The 21,306-nt window shown below is 27.5% G+C and overlaps 1 protein-coding gene and 1 long non-coding RNA gene across 2 annotated transcripts in view; both read right to left on the bottom strand.

Moving 5' to 3' along the window:
• The window catches only part of LOC136090126 (uncharacterized), a 1,247-nt gene extending 275 nt beyond the window's left edge, over positions 1-972 (bottom strand). The window contains exons 1-2 of the long non-coding RNA XR_010643190.1: positions 844-972; positions 1-686 (exon numbers count right to left, since the gene is read on the bottom strand). The exon at positions 1-686 is cut by the window's left edge and continues 275 nt beyond it. This is a non-coding gene — a long non-coding RNA (uncharacterized LOC136090126). The remainder of the gene's footprint in view (positions 687-843) is intronic.
• Positions 973-11,222: 10,250 nt separating this feature from the next.
• Positions 11,223-20,989, bottom strand: LOC100197511 (ATP synthase subunit alpha, mitochondrial). Its single transcript, XM_065816867.1, has 8 exons — positions 20,829-20,989; positions 18,494-18,727; positions 16,772-17,177; positions 12,425-12,660; positions 12,154-12,321; positions 11,903-12,067; positions 11,601-11,745; positions 11,223-11,521 (listed from the first exon to the last, which is right to left on the bottom strand). Exons 1-8 carry the CDS (start codon positions 20,880-20,882, stop codon positions 11,292-11,294), a joined length of 1,638 nt encoding a protein of 545 aa, XP_065672939.1. The 5' UTR covers positions 20,883-20,989; the 3' UTR covers positions 11,223-11,291.
• Positions 20,990-21,306: the final 317 nt, after the last annotated feature.

The raw sequence follows: 21,306 nt of genomic DNA on the forward strand, positions 1-21,306 counted from the left end.
TCATGCTTCTTCAAGAGTAATGTTTAACAAATGATGCATCATTAAACAACTTATGTTTGTTCTTGTTAGTTGTTCATTCATAAACAAACAATTTCTTTACGATCAGACGGAAACAAACTGTAATGCTTATGTAGCTGCAGAGGCTTCAAATTTCTCTTTGGAAACTTTCTCTTTGGCAATCCAATTTGCCAAAGAGAAAGTTTCGCATAACTTTGTTTACATTTATACTTTCAAAATTTGTCTCGCCGAAACAGTTGTTTCAATAAAATTCGTTAGTAAATAGCTTGGGAATTAACGCAATAAAGTTACGTCATCGCTTAGAAATGTTAACACAAGTTTAAGCGTAAAATTAAAACAATTTGTTGTAAAACATGCCAAGTTTAAAAGCATATTGACTAACATAGCAAGAGGTACGTAAAATAGTTTTTATATTTTCATCTGCATAAAAGATCGAAATTTTAATAACTAACGTCATCCATCAAAAAATTAATATTTTACATTTAAAAGAAATAAATTTAAAAGTATAAATGCATTAAAAATTAAGCTATAGTAATAAAATCACACGGATGACGTTGGAATCTGATAGAATAGACATTCATTGATAAGTGTTCCAAATTTCAACCATCAGCCATGTAGCTATGTTAGTCAATCTCGGTTGGCCCAAGACAGGTTTTCCGTAAAAATCGCTAAAAACAGAAAAGTCATCCAAAATCATTTAAAATATTTTAACAATGTTTATTTTTATTTTGTTTAAAGTAAATATTTATTTAACCAAGAAAGATAGTTCTTGTAAATTTTTTTAATTTGAAGATTAAAGCGTTTATAGAAAAAAAAACCCATTACTTTAAAGTTATTGAATTTTTATATTTTATTTGCCAAAATTTTTATAAAACTTTTTATGCGGAAATTGTTTTTGCTAGACTCGTGACGTAAGTCCCAATTTTACATTGCGTGAAACAGCCGTGATATAGATATATATATATATATATATGCTTTGTGAACATCGAGTTTTTTCTCTTGGTTCGGACCGATATCAGTTTTTTTGATATTGTTATTATAAAATGAATTTCTATACAATGATATACAGTAATACTTCCCTCTTTCACTTTTTTTCAATATTAGTCTGATAATGCTAGAGTTAAAATAAGACATTTTTATTTAGTACGAATATAGTTTGTTTACAATTTTGTCCTTATTGGCCTCTTTTTGAAGCTGAGAAATCAGTTGCGCAATCGAATTAGAGAAATGTCTATTGAAGCCGAAAAAATATTTTGGCGGCCATATTGTGAGGACCCACGATTTGTTATGATGCGCTTGAAATTCTAAGAAAAGAAACCAAAAGAAAGAAGAAGAAAAGAGAATGATTGAAAGTACCTACTAATTAGAAGGAAAAAAGGCAATATCAAAAAAATAGTAAAAATCTGTTGTAAAATGTCTAACGAATGATCGTATTCTTTAGATAATTTATCTAGATTCTTATGTTGATATTCAAAAACTATGATTATAAGTACAAGTTGAAAATATAATACTCCTAAAAGTAAGTAAATAATCTTTTCAACTTTTTTAATAAAGTATATAAGTTGAACAGCACTCTGCTGTTCAACTTATATACTTTATTATATGAATATTTATTGTTGTTAATAATAGATTATATATATATATATATATATATATATATATATATATATTATATATATATATATATAATCTATTATTAACAACATATATATATATATATATGTATATATATATATATATATATATATTTATATATATATATATATATTTATATATATATATATATATATATATATATATATATATATATATATATATATATATATATATATATGTTTGTTAACTCAGACAGGTTCCTGCAGTTTCCACTGATGTTTAAATGGAGAGCTGAGTTGTATTTATAACACTTTAATTTCTTATCTTTATTTTATTTAAATATTTTGTTTTATTCTAATCCACTTTATTTTACCCATTGTATATTTATTGTATTGGGCCTTGAGCCTGTCAATAAATTTTGATTGATTGATTGATATATATATATATATATATATATATATATATATATATATATATATATATATATATATATATAAATATATATATATATATAAATATATATATATATATATACATATATATATATATATATATATATATATATATATATATATATATATATATATATATATATATATATATATATATATATAATGTTACTATTTATGATATAAGATAGTTTTGTGTTTGTAAAAGTTTAGTTATTGATGATTAAATAATACCAATTTACTTAATATTTTTCTATTATTTTTCTGTGACATTTTCTCAGTGGCTTTTTTTCCCAGATCATTAAGTCTGACTTTGCAATAATATTGAGAAATTATTTTGATTAATTTAAAAACATGGTTTTCATTAATACAGTATCAAACATATGTTCATGCAAGTCTCTAAATATAACAGATCCTAAACTTTCTAAAACTGAAATAGATATAACTTCTGGGATATTTTTGGACTGTGGCAGTTTTCCAGGAATTGTTGCTAGCATTCTTGTAATTTTTTTTTCTGTTTCTTTACAAACAGTAATAATATCTTTTGTTGGTTTCATAAGACCACCATTGTCCTTTACTTTAAGAAAATTGGATTCTGGAGCATGTTTTTTAGAACCAAGTTTACAAGTTTCAGATATAAATATAACTTTACAAAATATTTTAACCTGCTTAATACTTTTTATAGCTACTAAAAATCCAATGAACCCAGTTTTTCTTGTCGTATGCAACAATCTATGAGATGAGTCTTGTAAGTTTGAAATATAATCATATGCTTCATCAAGAAATTTATCCCATATATGCTTATTACTCATTTTTAGTGCGGATTTATAACCTTTAGCAAAAGGATTTCTTGAGTTCAAAATGTCAAACAATCTATCAAATATTCTAATAAATTTAACTGTTGCATTACCTTGAAACTGCATTAATTTAAGGTCTTTGCAACAGAACTCTATTGCATTAGCTACACTTGAACTAATTGCCTGACCAGCAAGATTTACTTTTAATTTTTGCTGCCTCCAATTAATATGGGCTAGTCTTAATTTATTTCCAAAGCGTAATCCTTCATCTTCTTGCAGTTTTTGAAGATAAACTATATATTTCCATGATATTGCATTGTTTTCGCTATCAAACAAAACAACTTTAGATCCTAACTTTTCAGCTTCTATAACCTTGTATTTAAGCGCTGCAAACGCTGGTTTTGTAAAACCTGGTTCTGCTGAAACTTTTCCATACCATTTCCTAATTTGTGCTTGTGGTAAATTAAAGTTAAATATTTTTCGTGCATAATCATATGCTTTGATTGAATAAAACTGCAGGGTAAGTGCAAAGGATATGGTTTCTTCTGAATATTTAAATCCTTTACCATGATTTTTACACATTATCATTCTTCTGGTTAGAGCTTGAGGAACTTCTGAAAATGTTTTTAATAGCATTTCATCACAATTTGATGATATTTTTTGTTTTTGACTTTTTACAACTGATTTAAGAGATGTTATCTTTTTTGTCATTTGAGATTTTTGCTGTTCTGCTTATACCTTCTTTTTCAAAGACACAATTATCTTGTTTCTACAATCTGTTTTTTTTTCTGGAGTTAAACTGCAATTATATATTTTTTTGAGGGAGCCAACTTTCATGGAGATAGGTATAACACTAGTTTCAAAATCACTTATTTCAGAATTTTCAAAAGTTGATCTATTAACAGGAACTTTTCTCTATTTCATTTTCTAATATTGAAAGAAACAATATATATATATATATATATATATATATATATATATATATATATATATATATATATATATATATATATATATATATATATATATATATATATATATATATATATATATATACATATATATATAGTTATAAAATTTTCAAATTTGATATCAAACTAGAAGGAACCTCTAAGTTGTGTTTACTCACAGAGCTTAGCTAATAGTTCATGCAGCATTTATAAAATTAAAGCATACAATAGCAAATGGGTATTATATGTTTCAGCTGCTTACCATACAGTTGTGTTATAAACCCTCTAGCACACTGCATAGGGTAACTAAGAACTAAAAGGTACATATTGAACAAACCTGTACAATAAATAAAAACATAATTGATTATATACCTTTTTTAAGTGGTCTGGGAATTTTTTAAATCTTTTAGGAAAAGAATTTTCCCTTAACCTAACAGTTTGTCCAGTTCTGTCAATATCTTTTTCTAAAAAATGATCAGAACATATCAAACTGCTACTACTTGGACTTCATTCTTGACGGTGTATTTTGGTCCATTCTTTTTTTTTTTCAGTGTTTGAAAGAAATCTGAATAAAATTGGTAGCAAAAATAACGTTTATTATTTTATTAAGTTTGTTATACTTTTATTTAAATCCATTTGTTCACAATGCAAGCAAACTAACAGAGGTCAATAAACTTTAAAATGTTTTTATTTTTAAAAATAATTAAGAAAGTCACATATGAAATGTTCTAGGAAACTTTCGTTTTAAAGATGATTCATCATCAGAAATTCCATCACTATCACTTCTTTTACTGTCACAATGATTTCTTTTATGGCAACCAAATGCAATACACTGTGTCCCTCGCTTTTGGGAATTTTCTCCAGACATTTATAGAATGAACATTGTAATTATTTTACTGAAAAATATTTATCATTATTTGAAAAAAAATAATAATAATTTTACATACACTCTATCTACGTTAGATAAAAAAACATAAAGTTAAACCACCAAAATAAAGAAATAGCTTGTTCACCTAACAATATTTTAACTAAATAATATTTCTCCGTGGGTCCTCCCAATATGGCGCTGGCGAAAATATTTTGGCTTCAAAAATTACGATATTTTATTAGGAGATGCGCTATCCAGTTATAATATAGATCAGTGATAAACAGTCGGCTCTTTCAAAAAATTGTTTGGTTAAATACATAACCTTAAGTTAAACAATTTTGACAAAAGCTTTAATCTAATATTTTTTGTGTAAATGAAGGGCAAATATATATATAAGAATGCAGCATGTTTTTTTTATCAAATAAAACATTACATTTAATCTTAAAAATAAATAAGTAAACCACCAAAAAATTACTTTTCCTTTTCAAAATCTTTCGTGCTTCCTTACGACGCTATTTATTTTAGTAGAACTGTACATTTTTTGTGGGTTACAGGTATCCAGTGTTGTCACACAATGAGTTAAATACAATAAGGATCGGATGCCAGTAAGTTAGAAATAATGGTATTGGCTCCTTCAAAACCTGGCTCTTTCATACACACTCCCCCCTATTATCTTTGTATATAGTGAAAATTCAAATGAAAGGTTTTGTATTTAGGTAGAAAACTAAGTTTTAATTATGATAAAATTTTAACGATAAAATAATGCTGTTTTTGGTCACTTTATGACATAAATTAGCGTTTATAAGTCTATAATTTCAGTACCTACTTTTTTATACCGTTAGAAAACATAAGAAACTGTGGAGAATAGTTAGCTAAAAACATTATTTAAATTGCGCTACTCAAAAAACTGGATTTTGGCCAAATTTTAAGTGTTTCTAAATCACTTTGCTTCGCCCAAATTGAAAGTTGACGGTTTTAACTTATGAATGTACTTTATTAAAGCTACTTTTCCCACGCGTAACCATAATTCTATTCAACCAATCAAAGGTTGTTCGAGTTAATAAATTTTTTTTTTAGTTTAGACTCAAACTAAATATAATTTATTAATTCTAGAAATCAATGAAATTTCAGATTTTCCACTCTCCTATTAAGCCAGTAAAAATGACTTGAGCGGTTTTGCTAGGTAAGTAATGATATTTCGTCGCGTTGGTTTTACAAGGTTCTAACTGATCCGTTAGTAGTTTTGAGTAAATCAATGTTCAAAATTGTTATGTTTCTACTATTAAAAATTATTAAAATCCATCGATAATATTTTTTACTCATGATAACATAAGCATTTGCTATAAGTATTACTATTTTTTATTAAAAAATGTTTCTTTCTTCATAGAAAAATGAATACCCCCAAAATGCAGTTAGAACCTTCTCATAGTAAAATAATCATATTCTCACTATGACAAGGTTCTAACTGCTGTTCAACGGTAGTTAGAAACATGTTAGTTACTTGAATTTGAAACAACAATATAATAAAAATGCAACTGAACTTGCGACTGAAACAACAATATAATAAAAATAAAAACAATATAATATAATAAAAAGCTAATTTTTATAAATTAGATTATTGTTTCAGTCACAAAACAAGATTACAACATTTTGTTTACTCTTTTTTTTTTGTACTACATTTTTTTGGTACATTTTAAAACCATTACTTAATGTACAAACCTTAAAAAATTTTCATGTTTATTTTATAGGTGAAGAACAACTCGATAGTAATCTCTGTCCTCGAAAAGCATAAACGGAAATGCAGCTTTAATATCTTTTTTTTCTTTAAGTCTGCAAGTTCCTTTACACAATTTTGAATCTTTGGTTTTACATTCAAAACAGTGGAAGTTGATGAACTTGTTGTTGCATTCTTTCTTTAAGGTTTTTTATTGAACTTGACATTCGCACAGTTCATAGGTTCATTGCGATCATGGCTAGATTTAAAATGTATAATGTGAGGTGTTTGAGTAAATTTTAGTACAGCAACGTTAGAAAAAGGATCTGACTTGTAATTAAACATCTTCGGTGTTACTAAATAATCCTTGAAGTCATGTGGTTTCATTTGAATGATACGATAAGGATATTTTATGTCAACTTGTTTCAACATCCTTATCAGTAGGATTATAAAAATCAGTTTTCCTCATGAAGTTTTCAATTTCGCTATGGGCATGATCGACTTCTTGGACGCATAAATGACCTAAAAGGGAATAATTCATAGTGATTGAGTTAATTTTAGAATTGTCTCTAAAAATATTTAACACAGTATTTGATAATATACTGTTCCGATTTTGAGGAACGCAGGAGTAAGAGAAAGTAATTAAATTACTTACGTAGTTTTCCTCTGCCACATAACTCAAAATTTTGCAAAAGGCACTGGCAAGATCATTGCCGCTTCAATGAACAGTACACTTTTTTGGTTGTTGAAAAATAAGTTGTCAAATTGTACTTGCTTAGCTTTCTCAGATAAAAAAGGGAACCAATTTCTGCATGCGGAGTCAAAATAATATTTTGAAGGTCAAAAAGTAAAACCGGAACATTTATCTTTTTTTCTTCAGCACGTTTATCTCTCTTTTTTTTTTTTAAATCTTGATGTCTTTCAAAGTTTTCTCTCAATTTTTCAGGCATAGTATCAGTGTTTTCAGCAACTTTAAACTTTTCACAAAGGTCGCATCTATCCTTTTTGGGAATGTGAAAACCAAGATTAAATTCGGTATAGAAAATATGGTAGTACATAGAATTTTTTACTGGCTTAACATTTTCGCTTATACATTTCTCTTTGTAAAGATTATACATTTTTGAAACATTAAGGTGTGACTCAAGGTATTCTCTATTGGTACTTACACGACAATAATGTGACTGAACTGTTGGAAAAGATTTTATGTGATCCCTACCTGAGTTGGCATCACTGTGCGGTGTATGTTTGCCTTTCATGATTTTAACTCGAAGATCTTGTGCAGGAGTATTTGTTTTAACATATTTGGTGTTGTGAGCTGTGTACACGGGCTTTTGTGAAATTGATAGTCTAGTTAGGTAAAATGTTTTGCAAACACGCACTTTTTCTCTTTTTATATGAAAAAAGTATCTATTGGCGTACTTCCTTTTGGAAAAAACTTGTTTTTCAGCGTGGTCATCAGTTTCTTTATTTGCATTTTTACTATCATTGTTTCCTCGTGGTTTCTTTTTGGTCTAGCAGTGGTTGTGCGATCAGTCGAAGTAATAAAGAAATGCCTATTTTCAGTAGCTGAATTTAAGGCATAAGATGATAAAAAATATCGTTTCACTCATCTTCTGATATTTTCTTAGCACATTCGTTCTTACAGTTTGCTGGACAGTTTTTTTTGTTTGAATGATCTTATTCGGTACTTGTTTTTCTCTTCGACTTGTATAATTTTTACCAGCTTGGTATACCTATTTTTTTTATTACATCCCCAGGTATCAGGTTTAAATATTCGTTTTCGGAATTTTTTCTTAAACGTGTGTTGAACCTGATCCCAAGAAGAGTATTATTACTTAGTTGATAATAGTATCTCTAGTATATTATTATATACTAATTGAATCATTCTTAAATAGTTAAAAATGTTTCACTTGGTATATAATAGTAGATTTTAATGTCAAAATCACTTTTTAGATGAAACTTTTATGATAAAAACAAACTATAAATATATTTAAAAATATTTAAGATTTAGAGGATGATCGAGAGGGAACACTACATATTTCGCTTACTTGTTTATCATTAATTCGCTTACTTGTTTAAATCGCTTACTTGTTTATCATTAATTCAACATCATTCGTAGGTTGTACATTCATGTGTATCTAAAAATTATTTTCAAATACATAAACATTATTGGCACTGTTTCCAGAAGCTTCTTCTACAATATTTCGCTTAGAATCTTGTGCAGTTCTGGTTAAATTAAAACACCTCTTCTCACAAAAATGCTTATAAGGTTACTAACCCTGTACTTAAATCATAGCAGTCTTCGCCGCTTTCACTGGTTGGAGCTACAAATTTGTCACTATCATAACTGCTTTTGATATCAAATACTCTTTTCATTTTCAAAATTTTCACTTTCGAAATTAAAGTAAGTTAAATCATAAACGTATTCACTTTAATTTTGAAAGTGAATACGTTTAAATCATAAACGTATTCACTTTAATTTCGAAAGTGGAAATTTTGAAAATGAAAAGAGTATTTGATATCAAAAGCAGTTATGATAGTGACAAATTTGTAGCTCCAACCAGTGAAAGCGGCGAAGACTGCTATGATTTAAGTGAGTTATAATTAATGGTGAACAAGAAGAAAATATATGGAGATGCATAAAACCGTAATACTACAGTATGAACATTTGTGAACCACTTTTAGTTTGCGTAATATTGCGTAATATTATCGCTTATCGGCCAAATGGCTAAGATCAAGTGTAGGATCTGTTCTTATTTGGGCTTCGGACCATCTTTCAATTGGTAACGGTGCTGTTAGAAAGCAGAAACAGCACAAGATCGAAACTGTGACAGTCGATAGAGGTTCTTGGCGTAGTCGCCACGAACCTCAATTGTTTTTGGTTGTGGCCTTCTACGTCCGGAAATCACAAAGCGATCCGTCTACTCCAGACGTTAAGTGAAAATAAATCATTAAGTTGGCGCTGCTTGGCTTCAGCTGAGTGGCAACTAATAAACCCTTAAGTGGAACAAATACGGAGTCTCGGCTCCCAAATAAAACCACCTTCTAGGGGCCTGTGTAAACCTGGTTTCAGCTGCAGATGTCTTTAGTAGGTAGGTAATATATATATATATATATATATATATATATATATATATATATATATATATATATATATATATATATATATATATATATATATTCTTGAATGTAGACATGTATGAGAGTATGTAAATTATTATTTTATAGACATCAATTAATACGAGTTTCTCTCGATACTAAATTTATTTTTATTAAACTTTAATAAAAATAAAAATAAATTTAGTATCGAGAGAAACTCGTATTAATCGATGTTTATAAAATAATAATAATAATATATATATATATATATATATATATATATATATATATATATATATATATATATATATATATATATATATATATATATATATATATATATATATATATATATATATATATTACGGCATGGACATTTAAAAACCACATTAAGTTTGCGTAATAATACGACATGGACTGTTAACGTGCTAATGTTCATATGTAGTTCATATGTAATGTTCATATGTAGATTTAACTAGCTAAATACATAGCTTAGTTATACCAAATGCGCATTAAAATTTATTGTTTTTATGTTTGTTTGCTTTCTTATGGTTTTATTACAGAGCACCGCCATATGGGCATCCCCACCAGTACCCTAATATTATTCTTAAAATTGCTCCTGATTGTATTAGCGAAAAAACATTTATCTAGCATGAGAGCTAACAGTTTCTAGCATGTCAACAAATCCTTTTTTCAGACTTTATTAATCACTTGTTAATGGATGTCTAAATTTCAGCTTGTTTATTCTTTTTTAAATAGATTAAAGATTTATCAATCAATATGTAAAAAAACTAAATATAAAAAAGCTACTATTCAAGAATCTTAAAAGATTTCTTTGAAAACCTCCTCACTGTGTAAAGGGATGACTTTGCATCACGCATTTATAAATTTATCCCAAATCACGCTAGTATAAAAAATTATAACTATAAAAACTGCCAACCTATTTTTAATTACACTATTTTTAATTACAAATGACTTTATTTTTCTTCGAAAATTTGATCTAACATTTTTACTAATAACTGTCTTTGGATATATACTTTTTTTAAAAAAATTATAAACGTCATCAACTTTAGTAAGCATCGTTAAATTTCTAAAAATGGGTATTGTGGATTATCCTCCTCCGGCTAATTGCCATACAGAGGCCACATCCCCAAGGCTAGCAAAGACGAGTTCAGCTCATTAGAGAGCATAAAACCCGCTTCGCAGACCAAGAGTAAGTGATTTTAAGAAGAACGAAGGAATTCGAGTGAAAGTCAGAATTCGAGTTAGAAAGATCCCATGGAGAAAGCGGACAGATATTGTACTAGATGTTAGATGTGCAATATTTATTTCAATATGCTAATTTTAACATTTTTGTAATTTTTAAAAATATATCCCACTGCATTAATAGATTACAAAGATTTCAATTTTTTTGTTTAAATACTTTTCAAAAAACCGCAGTAATTAAAAGGATCAAAAGTTTAAAGAGGTTTGGTTGCAAAAATACATTTTGCCGCAAAATATTTTATGGGAGCAAAAATTTAATATGCAATTAATGTCATGTTTTTCGAGCGACATGAAGCTCCACCTTTTTTGTTCTGTAATGACTGTTACTAATTAATTATTTATTTAAATCGATATTCATAATTATGTAATTGATATTTTAACTGAGTAGGTACTTAAAAAGCAAAATTAAATTTTAAAAAATATTTCACTTCCCGTTGGTCATTAGTTTCAAGATGTAAAACAATGTCGAGATATTAAAATTTATTTTCATAATTGGTTTGACTCTAGGCAAAAAAAAATTGAAATAACTAGTGTTCATTCAAAGGATTGCATAAATGACACGACAACTTCTTTTAGCTTAGCTTCAGTAGATTCAGATATTTTCCCTTCAGATCTAATAGTATCCAACAAGCCTGAATGAGCCGTCCGTACGTGTTTAACAAAAGATCTTTCAAAAGAAGTTACTTTTGAAGGGTCTAATTTATCAAGATGTCCTCTGACACCGGCATATATTGTTGCAACTTGCTCTGCAATATCCATAGGTACTAAAAAATATATATGTGCGTTTTTACAGCTATCAGAAATAGTTTCACACACACACACAAAATTAAACATTAAACTTACCATACTGTCCTTGCTTTAATAACTCAGTTAATCTTACACCGCGGTTTAGCAATGCTTGTGTTGCAGCATCAAGATCAGACCCAAATTGTGCAAAAGCAGCAACTTCTCTATATTGAGCAAGCTCTAACTTCATTGAACCTGCAACCTTAAATAAATTATTATTTTCCTGTAATTTTTTATTAAAAGCAGTTTCGAGTATTTTTAATATTTAATTTTTTTCAAATACTTTATGCAAACATTTTATCTCAAAATTGTTTTGACAATAGAATCAATTCAAGATATAATTGCTGTAATTTTCATACTTGCTTCATTGCTTTTGTTTGAGCAGCTGATCCGACACGTGATACCGACAAACCAACATTGATGGCAGGTCGAATACCTTTGTAAAAGAGTTCACTTTCCAAAAATATCTGCCCATCAGTAATAGAAATAACATTAGTTGGAATATAAGCAGAAACATCACCAGCCTAAAGATAAATTATATTTAAATTGAAAAAATATTTAAAGTAATACAAAAATTATCAAAAATGATATTTATATATATTGTGAATACTTGTGTTTCAATAACAGGAAGAGCAGTAAGAGAACCACCACCAAATGCTTCACTCATTTTAGCTGCACGCTCAAGAAGACGAGAGTGTAGATAGAAAACATCTCCAGGGTATGCTTCTCTACCTGGTGGACGTCTCAAAAGAAGGGACATTTGACGGTAGGCTACGGCCTAAAAAAATTAAAATATAAAATGAAATCATAAATAATCTAAAAATAGTAGTGCTAAAACATACTAGCTTAGATAATTAAAAATAGTAGTTCTAAAAACATACTTGTTTAGATAAATCATCATAAATAATTAAAGCGTGTTTTCCATTATCCCGAAAATATTCTCCCATGGCACAACCAGAATATGGAGCTAAATATTGAAGAGGAGCTGCATCTGAAGCTGTTGCGCTAACAACGATTGTGTATTTCATTGCTCCAGCATCAGAAAGCTGTTTTACTAACTGAGCAACAGTACTTCGTTTCTGGCCAATAGCAACATATATACAGTAGAGTTTCTTTTCTAGATATTAAGTTGATAACAAAAGTAGAAAATATAGATGAAAAAAATCTCAAGAATAAAATTTAACAATTTTGAGTCTTATAAATTTATAATACTTTTAAAAAGGTTTACTTTTACTCAATAAATGTGTTCTATACGATAAAATGACACTAGATTTTAAAAAACTCAAAAAAATTTTTTTTTATTAAAAACATTGAAACAAAACTTAAATTCTTCTAAAAAAACTATTAAAGAATAAACTTTTTTTAATTAATAGTTTTATGCACCTGGTTGCCTTAACTTTATGAAAATCTTTTTATTGTTAACATTAAGGACAGGTCTATTGTTTCAAGGATCTTAAGCAACCCCTAAACATTATTTTTATAAACATACTTTATATAGGGCTTGCAAAGTTAACACGTTAAAACCTGTTAAATAATTTAATGGGTTTTTAACGCGTTAATGGCTTAAATAAATAATTTAACGCAAGATAAAAAAAAATTAACGCAGATCAAATTTTCTAACTCATAAATTTTTTTGTCGATGCTAATTTTGATTAGCATTAAAAATTAATTTTTGTGCAATAATGAAATTTCTATACCACTTTCTTATGTCTAATCAATGTTTATTCATGTGATGACGCCATTTTGTTTTATTTGTCTCAAATTTGTCTCTCTAACCTTTTACTTTTTGTTTTCGAAATTGTTTAATATCTTATCCTAATGAAATTTATCTATTAATAATTTAAATTTATGGGTTCAAATGGCAATCAATCTATCCTCAACAGAGCCTTTATTTTTCAAGACAAGTCAAAAAAATTGGTTATCTGTAAATATTGTTCCAAGGAATTTGCATATCACCGAAGTCTAACAACGCTTCAGTATCATTTGAACAGTCAACACGTGTTCTTCGAAACTACTAGCACAAATCAAAGCAAGATCGTGAGTTCGTCAAAACAGCTTACAATTGGCGACAGTATTAAATCACAAAATGGCATAAATAAATAAATTTCTGCTGGGAAATCAAGGGAAATTATGGAAGTCATTGTTTGCTGGGTTGCCAGTAGCTGTCAACCACTCAACATTGTTACAGATTCAGGTTTGACGGATGTCATTTGAACAGCAACGTCCGACTACAGCTTCCCTGTCAAAACACAATTAAAAAAAAAATGCAAACACTCTATGAAGATAAGAAGAAAAAGAAAATAGACCTCATAAACATGGCTACTAGTATAGCAACTAACTGTGATCATTGATCTTCAATGGGTAATGTCAGTTACCTTGATTTAACATGCCATTTAATAGATAAAAACTGGATGTTGAATTCATTTGCCTTAGGTGTTCATCAAACATTGGACTAACACACCAGTGACAATGTTTCAACCCACATCAGAAATATTGCTGATGAGTGGGCATTATTTGAAAAAACATTTTCTATTGGTACTGATAATGGTAGAAACATCGTAAAGGCTGTATTAAGTTTTCCCTTCAAACACCTTCCATGTTTCGCACATACCGTTCAGCCATCAAGGAGACTGCATTTGACAAAACACTAGCTAAATGTCACAGAATTGTTGGACATTTTAAACAGTCCAGCAAATAATATGGAATTACATGAAAATCAGATTAACCTCAACCTGCTACAAAAATGTCTAATTCAGCATGTTGTTGCAAGGTGGAATAGCTTATAGATGATATGCTGAGACATATGTTGAAACATAGAAAAGCCATCACAGTAACACTTGATGAGCAAAACCATCGCTTACAGGCTTTGACTGAAAGAGTGGGAAAAAATGGAAAAAAATGCTGATGTTTTGCAACTATACAAAGTGGCTTTAGAATTGTTAGGTGGTTACAAATATGTATCTAGTTTGGTGGTTTTACCAATTATATGCCACTTATCACGTGAAATGGTTATTCAAGATGACAATCCTCGTTACATTGCGCTATTTAAAGAAAAATTTGTAAATGAAATGGAGCACAGATTTAATAATTTTTCGAATGATAGTTGGTTGTAAATCTCGCCAGCATTAGATTCAAGATTTAAAAATTTATCATTTATAGCTTCAAATGAAAGATCAAATGTCTGGCAGAGATTATCAAAGCTTCTTGAATCTGTTCCAGAGCTCAGACCATTATCAATAGAACAAGAACCAAAAGAGGTGAGCATTTTGTAGTAATTAATTTGATATAACTTTTTTATTAAATTATTCTAATGACATAATAATGGATTCAAAATTGCAATTATTAAAAAAATATTTTTTTATAGATAAAACTCTATGAGTACTATAATATTAATTGAAATAGTTAGATAATGTCTATATGCTTTATTAATGGTAATATTTGAATAATTATTTTGCAACAGGCATCAACAAAAAAGCTTAAAATGGCGTTCAATCTACCAGATCTGGATGAATTTGATTCCCTAAGTGAAGACGAAGACGAAAGTCTTCGTCTTCAGGAAGTCTTCGTCTTCAAAGAAGTGAAGACGAAGGTGAGTTGATACCAAAAAGAACCCTGCGCCAAAATAGATTAAGTTCCTCTTAAGTGGTGGAAGCTACATCAAGGTTCATATCCTCAATTAGCAACAATTGCGAAGAAATATTTGGCAGTTACACCAACTACAGTTCCATGCGAAAGCCTGTTTTCAACCGCTGGATTCATTACAGACAAGCACAGATCATCATTGATGACAGATTCACTGAACATGTTCTTATGTTTAAAAGACTGGCTTTAAGAAAAATTTTATTTCAAAATTTTCAAACATTTTATTTTTATTGGTTGTATTAGTAAAACTATAATTAGAACTGTTTCATGATGTTTTATTATTTGCGTGTAAATAGATCAAATGATTTAAAAAACTTTTCCTGTTTGTTTCTTTTATTAATTTAAATTATAGTGTTCAATTAATCGCGCAATTAATTATGATCAAAAAATTTAATCATACGATTAAAATTTTCAATCTAGAAAAAGCTGCTTAAAGAGCCATTTTGATACACACACACACACGTATGTGCAAGCTTAGCTGGAAATGAATTAGTGCACAACCAGTAAAAAATGTATATTGTATATTGTTGTTTTACTAAACCGATGGTTAATATTATAGCTATTTTGATCATACTATAGCATTTTTGATCATACTATTTTCTAGTTTAGTACAAAACTTTTTTCTATTTTACTTCAAAAGTTCATTTGTTTCTTTTGTTTTTTGTTAATAAAATGAAATCAAATATGCAAATCGCACTTTACATCTTTATGTGCGAAAGTGGCTAATTACAAAACTGAAACTTTAATGAATGAGAATGATGTTATGCAACTGAAATTTTAACAACTAGCAGATTTTATTCAAATTACTAAGTGTGAGTATCAGTGAAGGAGAGTTTCTATTCTGTTATGATTGAGCCATATTTTATGCACAAAAACTAAAAAGAAAAAAAATTAACTGCTAAATTTTTATTAAAAAGTAATTAAAAAACTTATTCACAATAAGAATTTGCTTAGACTTTTTTACTTTGGAATATCTAAATTATCTTTTAATATCATTTATGTGAGAATTATTTATTTAACCTCAACTTTGAGTTTGTTTTTTTGTTAAAGAAACTGATGATTCTAAATAAATTATTTTTTAATTAAAAGACTCGATTAATATGATTTTAAAAATTTAGTTTTGAAATAATGTAAAATAGATAGTAAAATGTAGAATGTAAAATTTAGTTTCAAAGGAATGTAAAATGGGCATTCTAGTAAAATAATTAGCTACTACCCAATTAATCTTTAATAACAAAGTTTTTAATACCTGACAATAAAGTATTAAGAACATTTTTCATAATTGAAGTATATTTAAAGAATAATTTTCACATTCTTATTTTAAATACAGTTGCATTTTATTCATTTACATACATAAATGTGATCCAACTTAAACATTAATATATTTACCATTGCTATTTAAATCAGTTTACACCCACATAAGTAATAAATCAGTTTACACACTGACTTATATGAGCGTGGAAGCGAGGGTAAGGTCATAGTCCACCATTCCCAGTGAAGCTTTATGTATATATTTTTACATGCATTACATTATCATATTATAAAAAAAATGTCTATAATATTTAATATTACTTATAAAAACTTACTTTCATCATTAGAATCATTAAATCTTTTTTGGTTAATAATAGTGTCAATTGCAATTGCAGTCTTTCCTGTTTGACGATCTCCAATAATCAACTCTCGCTGTCCTCTTCCAATAGGTACCAAGCTATCAACAGCTTTTATACCTGTCAACATAGGTTCCTTTACAGATGTTCTTGGAATAATGCCAGGAGCTTTTACACCAACACGCGCACGTTTAGGACAATCAACAGGCCCTTGACCATCAATAGGATTTCCTAAAGCATCTACAACACGGCCCAAAAGACCTTCACCAACAGGAACATCAACAATAGCCCCAGTTCTTTTAACAATATCTCCTTCTTTAATCAGTTTATCATTACCAAAAACAACCACACCAACATTATCAGCCTCCAAATTTAAGGCCATTCCCTGAAAAACAATTTAACTTTAGTTGACTAAAAATATTAAAATAACTATAACAGGCAAAGCAATATCATATTAAGCGGACTAGCTTTACAATAAACACCATTGATAATGTCATTAGTGACAGGAATAGACTCTGACCTATGTATACGTGCATCACTAAACAGGTTAGGATGTATACATCTAGTATGTAGACATCATTTACATATATACTGCATATAGTACTTGCATGAGATAAAAATAATAACAAAAAAATAGTTTCCAGGCCATCATTTATAAAAACCACTGACAAATAACTAACATTGGGTCAAGCTTTTACAGAAGATGTGTGCAGATGCATGTCATGTTTGATCATTGTTCTTAGCATGTTTTGACAATTTTTGTTTTAAAGCGCATTGAAAAAACTAAACTAAATAAAAATTTGAAAATATCTAATTGAAAAAAGTATGCTATAAAAATAACTTGTCTTTTCAATTCAAAAATTCACTTAATAGACTTTAAAAAAATAAAAGTATCAAAGTTATTTAATCTAAACTTAATTACTTAGAAAAACATAATTACATAAAAAATTAGAAACTTTAATATTTTTTAATGTTTATCTTTTTATTATTACCTTTTTATTATTATATTACTAATATTTTTAATGTTTAGCATAAAAAAAAAATTAAAAAGTTCTACCTAAAAGATTTGAACCAACACCCAATAACAAGTTGATAGCTCTCAAATATTGAAACTTGTTAAATCTTGTGTGACACATTTAAAAAGTGAAAAAATGAACAAATTTAAACTTTTTTTGTGTTCAAATAATATTTCAAAAGAGTGCTACAAAAAATGAAACACTTTTGAATTTTAAAAAATATTTTTTTTAAAGTTGATATTTTATTTATTTTCTAATTTGTAAAAAAATTGTTTTTAAAAGTTAACAGTGGTTTTCAGTCAGGCAAGGTGTGTGATCGCATATCTCCTGTGAAGGCATTTATGTAAACTTAAAAATTCTTTAGTAGATATCTATAGATGCTATATATTAATCATTATATACTAATATTCCAGTCATACTAAAATAGCAAAAGCTAAGTAAACATACTAAGAGCTTATTTCTTTATATATATAAGACATTTACTATGTAGAAATAACAAATTACTCTACATTTAATAGTGCAACACATTTTATTTTATACTTTTATTATTATTCTTTTTCTGAAACTGTAATTTTTTACATTTTAAAATTTAGAGTAGAATATTGTGGTACCACAATATTCCTAGACAAACCCTGCTTAGTATACAGAATTGTGTATATGTGTATATACTATAACACATTCACACCTTTAATCCACTTGAAAACTCCACCATCTCTTCGGCTTGAACATTTTTTAATCCATAAACTCTAGCAATACCATCTCCAACAGAGAGTACTTTGCCAGCCTCTTCAAGTCCAACCTTACTTGAAGTTTTTAAAATTCTCTCTTCAAGTATAGCAGATACTTCAGCAATAGCAGGTTTGTGAGCTGTTGTCTGGAAACATCTTGAAACTAAAAAACCTCCACTTCTTCTGCATTGCTAAATAAAAAAATTACATACCAAAAATTAAATCAAAAAAATTATGCTAACATATAACAGAAAACTAACCATTATACAAAAATTCAAAAGATAAGATTAATTAATATGATTATAATTAAATAATTAGATTAGAGCATTAGCCAAAAACTGATTTTTGAGTAATGTTTAGTAATACATAACATCCTTTACAACAATATAAATATTCAAAGAAAACATTTGTTTATTTAAACATTGAATTTTATCTTTTTCAATTGTAAAATAGGGACTTTTGACAAACATTTTATTAGGGCTACTTGACTTTATTTTCCATCACCCACCCCTGTTTTTATGACTTATTATGATAAAATACATTATGCTGATAACCATGTAAAAACAGTACTCTAAAAAGATGGTAAAGTTTAAAAAACTACACTAAAAACACTAATATTTACTATTTTTTTAAAAACATTCTTTAACATTTTTAATTTAAATTCTCTTTTTAATAATGTAACCCAGTTTTTATTGTCATCAAAATTTATTTAAATTTAATTTTTAAATGTACATACATTAACCAATAAATAGGAACTGGCTCAATTAAATGTACATGTATTGACTGACAATTAGCTATTGGTATAACATAGAATGATAGAGATTGGCATAAACAAAAGTACATGGTTAGGGTCAGAGATCAATTAAAGAGTGATGCGTTTTGCTTAAAACAGTTTTGCTTCCAAGTGTCAATGGAAACTAAGCTGTTTTGAAGTTAACTTCAGAAAAGGAATTTAGTCATAATTAAGTAAAAATGATGTTGAATATTAGCATTTTATATTTATTTTTACATTTTAATCTGCATAAGATTCTTAAACATAATCATAATAAAAGTAATAGCAAAGTTTAGCCTAAATTGGCAATAGAACCTGTTTAAAATATATATTAGGTATGAGCGAATAAATTTATGGCAAACAATTTTGTAATCAAAATATTTAACTACTATATCATAGCGTGCTGGATGTATGTGTTGTAAGATGTATTTTATAGTGTTACTTTTTAAAATTTCATATGAACATAGATGTTTTATAAAAAGTAGATTAGTTAAACTTTATTTTTATCTTATTCTTTTTTGTTGTTATTTTTTCTAATATTAAATTTACTCATCTGAAAAACTTTGTTGTTGATCAGATATAAAATTAATATCAAAGGTGTTAGAGCTTTTTTAAAAACTACTGGACTCTGTTCAAAAACATATTTTCTATGTTCATGCCAAATTTCATTGAAAAAGATTATGTAGCAGACAACTAATTTTTTGTATTAGAATACATACCTAAATAAAAATATTGTGAATTAGGCCAGATGTTGTGCAAATAACAATAAAGTTTCATAACAAAAATACTGTTAGCCAAACAAGACTCTCTAAAATTGTTTGCAGTTTTATTAAGCAATCCTTGTAACCAAAATTTGTTACATAAATGTGCATAACTTTTTAGTAGAATAGTTATTTTTCATAAATTTTTCACTATTTTAATACTAATTTTAGCCGACTTCCAATGATATATAATAATCAAATATATAGTTTGAAATTTTTATACAAGTACTTATATATTATTCTACTTATTTGAGAGATTATTTTACAAATAATAGTTGATAACATAAAATGTTATTATTTAATAGATAAAATGCCAAAAGAAAATATATATTATTTTAAATTGTTTTATTTTATCTAATGAATATTTACTTATACAATTATATTCATTATACAATATAACAAAATTAAGGTTAATTGACAGATAATGCTTGTTGGTTAACTTCGTTATATTTTAGATTTTCAACGGAGAAATTTAAAAGACATAAAAAACAACTGAACCATTAATAACACAAACATTTTTTAAACTAACTGTTTTATTTCTTTAAGCAAAAGAAATAGCTTTAAATTAACCTTAATAAGTTACAAATAGTTATAATACTTAATTAGTTATAATACTTATATAAATATTATAATACTTAAATAGTTATAATAATATTATAATACTTAAATAGTTATAATACTTAATTAATACTTAAAAAGTTACAAATAGAAAAACTTACTTATAAATGGAGCTAATTATAAACATAAAAATTGAGTTACCTTCATCACGGAGACATTACGAGCTAAAGATCGAGCTACTCTTGCAGAAATCATTTTAGAGAACCAAATTTACTTCCTGCCCTTTTTAACAAGGTCTGCCTTCAGGCTTGAGCTTTGCACAAATAATATTGGATAGATGTGTCACAAGAGCATGCGTAAAGAAACAGTTTTGGTGTCATGGGCGTATTTCCTAAATTTTGACACATAATTACACATAAGTTGAAACTAATGTAATTATTAACTCAATTTTTACTAAAATGTTTTATTTGTTTATGAAATTAAAACTTAGAGGTAGATAAAGAAAATAATAATAATTTTGTGTTTAATTTCATAGTATCAATCGATATTCATTTTTTCATCGGAAGTTAGACCACAGGAAAACGACAGATAAAATGACGTTTTTTTACAAAAAAAGATGCTTTACGGTAAAAATATTGTCGTAATCTTGATAAAGAGCCCAGTCTATTTTTAATAACAC

Source organism: Hydra vulgaris, chromosome 13 (assembly GCF_038396675.1).
Source record: "Hydra vulgaris chromosome 13, alternate assembly HydraT2T_AEP".
Classification (NCBI taxonomy): Eukaryota; Metazoa; Cnidaria; class Hydrozoa; order Anthoathecata; family Hydridae; genus Hydra; species Hydra vulgaris.

Coding starts and splice junctions, on each gene's coding strand:
- LOC100197511 (XM_065816867.1), bottom strand. CDS start 20,882: ATGATTTCTGCAAGAGTAGCTCGATCTTTAGCTCGTAATGTCTCCGTG. Junction 12,661..16,771: donor TAATGATTCTAATGATGAAA/GTAAGTTTTTAT, acceptor CTTAATATCTAG/AAAAGAAACTCTACTGTATA. Junction 12,068..12,153: donor TTCCTGTTATTGAAACACAA/GTATTCACAATA, acceptor ATTTATCTTTAG/GCTGGTGATGTTTCTGCTTA.